This window comes from Papilio machaon, chromosome 26 (assembly GCF_912999745.1).
Source record: "Papilio machaon chromosome 26, ilPapMach1.1, whole genome shotgun sequence".
Lineage (NCBI taxonomy): Eukaryota > Metazoa > Arthropoda > Insecta > Lepidoptera > Papilionidae > Papilio > Papilio machaon.
Genome location: NC_060011.1, coordinates 2,722,974 through 2,730,160, shown reverse-complemented (window position 1 = coordinate 2,730,160; position 7,187 = coordinate 2,722,974). Strand labels below are relative to the sequence as shown.

Sequence of the window (7,187 nt, the reverse complement as noted above, 5' to 3'; positions counted from 1 at the left end):
ATAAGTATATTCACTTTATGCCTCTCTTTCTTTCTGCAATAAGAGTGTCGTTTTAAAAACGTTTTTTTTTTGTGAAATACATGATGTATTAAATAAAGAATTATTTGCTTTAAATTCGTAATTTTAATTTGAAACCTACTTACAAAAGCTGATTCTCAATCAGGAAATGTACCAAAGCGTAAGTAAACTTACCATTACATGAATACCATTTTGAAATTTGTTTTGTATGCTAGAATCCAATTTTTTTAGTATTTCTACTCATCGTTAGATGGCGACAGTTTTTAAAACTTTTATCTCAATTACAGCTTTTAAATTAAATGTAGATGGCGCTACTTTATCTATAATTAGAGTAAAATCTTTTTAACCGTTATTTATCCTTCACAACAAGATAATAATATAAAGATTTTTTATTGCCCATTTTATTATTATTCTAACTAATACCCCACACATTTTAAAATACAATTAAAAAATTAACACATTTTTTAAAGTTGTCAAAAATATTATTCTGAACGCACTTCAACTCAATTAACTTTTACAAAATGCTTGACAAACCAAGAAGCGAATAGGGATGCTGAGTAAAAAAATTTGCCCCTTTTCACGGTTTAAATTTTAAAAAAACTACCGGAATAAATGGTTTTAGATACAACTTAAAAATGAAGTTACAACAACAGTTTAGATAAAAATTATACCAAGTCACAATCAGTACTGCTATTCACAAGTCTCAATGTAAAACTATATCTAACATACTTGATAACAAAATAAAAAGTTGATTTTTTTCTTAAATTGTGTATTTATTTGAATTAGATATAAAAAAAAATCAGAACGCTTGTGAAAATCTTTAATGAAATCACATCGAATGAAAAATAAGGAATTTTGTAATTGTAAAGTGGCAACCCAAACTAGGTGAATGAAGGAATTTGAAGAAATAGAAAGAAGTCACTTATTTATGCGAGACGGCGTCTTTATTTTCAAATTTAATTGGTTAAGTTTTGAAGTGAGAACGGTGTAACATTGCTTTGGTGTCCTTGAACGACTGTTATAATAGTGTTAGTGAAATTATAGAATACAAATACATATTTTATTAGGAATTGTCTAGGTAAGCTTGTTTTCTATGCAATGCATTCCACATAGTGACGTATGGACAAATCTATAATGCACTATTTTCAAACCATTAATATGTGATACGATTTTCACTGTTGATTACTTCGTCTATTGTTATTTACTCGTAGGTTCTAATTATAACCATATTTTGTTAATAAAACCATAATTTAAAACTTTACAGGAGAAGAACTATCCAATATGGGCGACCAACAGTTTTTCCTGAAATGGAATGACTTTCAGACAAATATGGTGACTTCCTTTAGACACTTAAGAGATGAGAAAAGCTTTACAGACGTAAGTATTTCTAAAAATCCTATTTTTATAGATATATTAAGATCATAATCTAGACTACAATTAGTGCTTCCAAAGAACTTCATTATATCGTCATAACTGTAATTGCCGATTTTATAAATAGAGCAAAATATTACCCTCAATTATGTTTGCTGCAAAATTGTTTACTAAACAGATCTATATTATTTTAAGATAATTCTAAATTAGTGTTATACAGTAGAATAAGCTATAAACCTCTAAGTAAAAGGCATTGTCCGGCCCCATAGACAAGCTCCACAAGTGGGAAACTCAGGTTAGAGAGAACCTCTGTAAGCAAGGAAAATATTATGGTGCCTTGAACTCGTTTATCCAGTTTCGACTGTACATCTTTAATGCTTATTGCTTATTAAGTTAATAAACTATTCATAGGTCTAACTGTATTGAAGCTTAGAACAATATTTTTAAGTAATTTATCCTATCCTATTGATGTGGTTTCATATTCAGTTCATTTATTTAAATATATTTCAGGTAACTCTCGCATGTGAAGGGCAGACATGTAAAGCTCATAAGATGGTGCTCTCCGCTTGCAGTCCATATTTCAAAAGCTTGTTAGAGGTGAGTTTGTATCAATACAAAGTTGGTAGTTTTTGAACTTGTAAGGGAATAACAGCCGTATATAGTCAATTATAATCTAACACCGGTTAACATAACATTGTCAGGGCCCTTTGTGATACTCCACTTACAAGACAAACTCTGGCCCTTCATCTATATATATTAAAGAAAGTCATGTTAGTTACACTATTTATAACTCAAGATCGGTCGAACTGATTTAGCTGAAAATTGATTGAAAAGCTTAGAACTAGGAGACGGACATAGGAACTTTTTTATCTTGGGTGCATTTTTTTTACGTCGCAGTTTTTAAGTCGCAGGAAAAAGCTAGTATAAAATATATACTAGCAGTGAGTTGCACAAACAATAGCATTTTTTCGTACAGATACAGCTGCATCCTATTTGTTATTGTTTCTGTATCATTGTCTCAATGTCAACACTTTCACTTTAAAGATATACTGCCAGAAGTCCTGATAGTAAAAGAACAAAACTGATATTTTGCAGCCAAAGGTTGATGGCAACTGATAAAAATATTTATGTAAACATAATTATTTGTTTACTCTGCCATATAAATTGTAATATATATATTTATAATTGTACTAGCTTTTACCCGCGACTCCGTCCGCGCGGAATAAAAAAAAATCACATGAGATAAAAAAGTTCCTATGTCCGTCTCCTAGTTCTAAGCTACCTCCCCATCAATTTTCAGCTAAATCAGTTCGACCTATCTTGAGTTATAAATAGTGTAACTAACACGACTTTCTTTTATATATATAGATATATTGTATAAATGTAAATAAAATAAAAAATATCTTTGTACAGAAAGTATTACTGTAGTTGATATTTGTGGAATAATTATAGGTCTATAATGGAACAAAGTTTATTGTTTACAAGTTAAAGAAAAACAGTAGGGGTTCACTATAATTTATAATTTTTTAAACGGTCCCAGTAAAAACTAATGAAATCTCTGGTCTAGAACATTATATAACTGATCAATTGGTAACAATAAACATTTCATTGTATACAGTGACAGGATGTTGTCACTACATTGTCTTGTACAACAATATTGTTCTGTTGGTAATTTATTGCTTATTATGCATGCTTTTATTCATCCTGTATACACTTATACAAATCTTTCTATGTTCTTTATACTTAGTCAATTATTTTTTTATATTAGAAACAGGCGATTACAATACTTTCTGTAATTTTATGGATGTATTTATACATTTTTTACTCATGGAAACAAAATGAGATTTCTAACTCCCTTATGATAAATATTTCACTTAAATCACAGTTATATATTGGAGGTCTTTTTTTACTAGCTGTCGCCCGCGATTCCGTCAGCGCGGAATTCAAGAAACTTAATAAGTAGCCTGTGTGTTCTTCCAGACTATGTTCTACATCTGTGCCAAATTTTATCATGATCCATTGAACCTGTCCGGAGATACCTTCAAACAAACATCCATCCATCCATCCATCCTTCTAAACATTCACATTTATAATATTAGTAAAATTAACTATGCTTGTATTAAGATTTGTGTTTTTTTTGCATACTTTTTCTTTTTCTAGGAAAACCCATCGAAACATCCAATAATAATATTAAAGGATGTCTCTTACTTGCACTTACAAGCGATACTGGAGTTTATGTACGCGGGTGAAGTGAACGTGTCGCAGGAACAGTTGCCTGCCTTCCTCAAGACAGCCGCAAGACTTAAGGTTATTATCAAATATTTAAATGTTGTTATTTTTTCCAAACTGTTTCAAAAGTCTTTTGCGATTATCTTAATTATTATGTTTATTAGTTCTATTATATACTAAATAAGGTTATTTTGTTTGACAAATAACTTTACCCATCCAATGAAAAGAAGTACATTTAAATTGAGACATATTGAAAGATTTAACTTTGTTGAAGATTGGCCGATATGTTGGTATTGATTCAATCACTTAACACATTCCATGCCATCCACTGGTCTTTTGTTTTATTATATTTTTCTTTTTTTATATATAGTTCAGTTTATTACTAAAACATCATCAGCTCACTATACATCCCCACCGAGGGGCTCGGAGTGTTCCCTAAGTTAGGGGTGCCAAGCCATAGTCAACTATGCTGGTCCAGTGTGAGTTGGTTGACTTCACACATGTCTCTGATATGTGTAGGTTGCATCACGATGTTTTCCTTCATCGGAAAAATGTGGTATAAATGTACATATATGTAAATCGAAAACATTGGTACATGGCGGGATTCGAATCCAGGATCTGCAGATTACAAGTCAAGTGTTTAACTCCTGAGTCACCGACGCTCTTAAAACATCGTAGCAACATCGAATGTGTTATATTCAGTTTACTTTATCACTGATATGAGTCAATTTATAAGATCAATGAGTTCTCAATTGATTTGAACTTACCAAGCTAGTTGGTAGCAGTAAATATGTGAAGTAAATTTAATATTTTTTTAATATTTTTACTCCATTTTCTAGGTGAAAGGTCTCGCTGAACCTCCACCGCAGATGCCCACCATCAAACGGGAAGGCTAACACCAGCTCAGTGCGCAAGTGCCCTAAAGACTTTAGTGATTGTAATGAAGAAAGCCAATGTAACATACCACTAACTAACCTCAACTGTTCATTTAATTTCGATACCTTTTTTTAAGTTAACAAACTTTCTACACATTGGACTTAGGTAAGTGAATAACAAATTGTTAAAAAATTATTGAAAATTCCTAATTTGACATATGCCCTTCAAAAGTAGAGTGAATTTAATAAGCTAGCATATACCAACTATATACTTAACCTCAGGTTTTGTTGTCAAGCCATATTTTATTCTAAAAATAGTAAAAAAAAATACAATTGACATTTTTATTACATTTGATATCCAAAGAGTTTTTATTCTTGTTTTTTTTTTAAATTACTTAAACTAATGTGTAGATAGGAAAAGTCCATTCCATATACAAATAATTTCCTGACTTTCAATATGTTGATGTTGAATGCATATAAAACTTTGATGGATAATTTTTTTTATAAATGTTATTTTTGAAAAAATTCAAATCCATGGAAAAAAAAATTCAGTTGCTTCATAAAATATTCAATTTAAAATAAAGTACAATAAATGATATATTACTATATATTTGATATAAAATTATAACGGAAATGTTGTTGGTACTTTGACAAATCATACTTTTGAAACAAATTTTAAAATAATTTTTAATAAAAACTAATATTAACTCTTATCCCGGAGTTTGTTCACTAGTTTAAAAAAAAAATTAAACTGCCTTTAGAAAAACATACTTTTTACGTCTATGACATATTGACAATGTCAGATATTAAATTTATTTTTTCATGTCTACATTTCAATGCATATTAAATGTGATCAATTTTGACGATGTTACAAATAAGGGCCATAGTTTTATACAGTTTAGAATCTGTTTCAATGTAACCAGTGGTAACAAATGTATGATTTGTCAAAGAATCACATTACATTGTTAGGTTATAGTTGTTTTTTATTTTTAAACAGTTTGCACGTTGTGTTAGCATAGACATGCCCTTAGCCTCCAACACTGTTGTATCCATAAGTTACCTGTCGACCAAAGTGTGTTTAAGATTCTATTGTCTATCTAGTTGGCCATGTTGGTTTAAACAGAGTCGCAGTCGCATTTAAAAGGGGGCTTTAGAAAATATACTAAAAATGTATCAGTTTAATTGATCTGTAATTGTTGGTTTCTGAGACCAACGGTAAGTTTTGTCGTTTTCAAATGCTTTACTCAAAGCAATTTAAAAAGGAAGCCATTAATATATGTATGAGAAAGATAATCACCTGACCTACCTCTCAAGATTCATCAATAGAAAGAGATTTATCATAGGTTTCTGAGAACGAAATCTGTATTTAAAACATATTGTTATCTGTGTTTTGTCAAAGATAATGACAGGGGTTATGATATGTTTTATATAGAGATTTTGGTCCAGAAACCAACAGTAAATCTAGTCTTCTTGTTCACGTAAGATCACACAAGTCTCGTTAGCATTCAATCTATAGTTTTCTTTAATATTGTCAAGCTCCGAGTACTTTTTTTATTTTAAATTGACTGTCCGAAGTACTGTTGTATGTATGTAGATGTATATGTATGAAGTTATAAGCAAGTATTTGCTTGTGTCCCTGCTACATGCGACTGTGACCTAAGGGCCGGACTGTGCTAGCGTCTCGATGCTCTTTTCATAGATCTATCCACCAATGGTTGCCTTATTATTATTTAAAATGCCCACTAAATTATACACAAAAAAATATTTATCGGTTCCCATTAGAAAATTAAACACAGATTTAGTTATTTGTAATTGTAAATACATTTGTTTTACAAGCAATTTTTTTTTTTTTCATTTTAATTTGATGCAAACTACAGTATGTTTTGGGAATTGATAAATATTGTGACATGTCCGACGAAAAGAGTTATATGCTGTGAGATGTAACTTTTTTCGTTAGAGGTCGATTTGTGTAATGTGTGGCTCAGAGTTGACTTAGCAGTAAGTCGTTGATGTTTAGAGCTAAGTAATGAAGTAGCAATAATTACCTTCACATAGTAAACATTGAGCTGTGTTTGTGTAAGAAATTTCTAATTTTTTATATATTTTTTTTTCTCTCATATTTTGTAAATGTCGTTGTTCAATTTCATTGGTATTTTCTGGATGTTTTTAAAATTCATACAAATTTGTATAACGCAATTTTTAACATCGTTAATTCTCTGACCAAGAAATTGTAATGAATGCTCTTCAAGTATGTATGAATATTGAGTGTATGGATTTTATTTTTAAAACTTTCGGCACTTTGCGACGTTATTTATAATTTTTTTAATTACTTTTTTTTTGCGTTTAGGCGAGATCTAATTTAAATTTTTTCGAATGTTTTCTAAGTTTTTTTTTTTTAATTTGGTATAATTTTCTACTTGTCTACTTCTTGTAGGTGCAATTATAAGTTAAAGTCTATACATGATGTTTCATAAATATAAAAATTACCGATTTATATTTGGAAACATCCTGTATTTAGTAGTAAGCATTATTATTTTTTTTAGTTTTATTATGCTAATTTTGTTAACATTCAGCATCATTTTTTTTTCTTTGAATATCCATAGAGTGTAATCTAATTGTTCGTGTCTACTACCAAAACTGTAGTATAGGCTGTTTCAATATTTTTGACTGCTCGAGAACATGCGCTGCGCAGTG

At 30.0% G+C, this 7,187-nt stretch overlaps 1 protein-coding gene across 1 annotated transcript; it reads left to right on the top strand.

Annotated features, from left to right (window-relative positions):
* The first annotated feature begins 916 nt into the window (after positions 1–916).
* LOC106718732 (longitudinals lacking protein-like) lies at positions 917–4,810 on the top strand. Its single transcript, XM_014512895.2, has 5 exons — positions 917–1,096; positions 1,283–1,395; positions 1,900–1,986; positions 3,550–3,696; positions 4,458–4,810. The coding sequence occupies exons 2-5, from the start codon at positions 1,300–1,302 to the stop codon at positions 4,512–4,514; spliced, it is 387 nt and encodes a 128-aa protein (XP_014368381.1). The 5' UTR covers positions 917–1,096; positions 1,283–1,299; the 3' UTR covers positions 4,515–4,810.
* The last annotated feature ends 2,377 nt before the right edge of the window (positions 4,811–7,187 follow it).

Coding starts and splice junctions, on each gene's coding strand:
- LOC106718732 (XM_014512895.2), top strand. CDS start 1,300: ATGGGCGACCAACAGTTTTTCCTGAAATGGAATGACTTTCAGACAAAT. Junction 1,396..1,899: donor ATGAGAAAAGCTTTACAGAC/GTAAGTATTTCT, acceptor AATATATTTCAG/GTAACTCTCGCATGTGAAGG. Junction 3,697..4,457: donor AGACAGCCGCAAGACTTAAG/GTTATTATCAAA, acceptor TCCATTTTCTAG/GTGAAAGGTCTCGCTGAACC.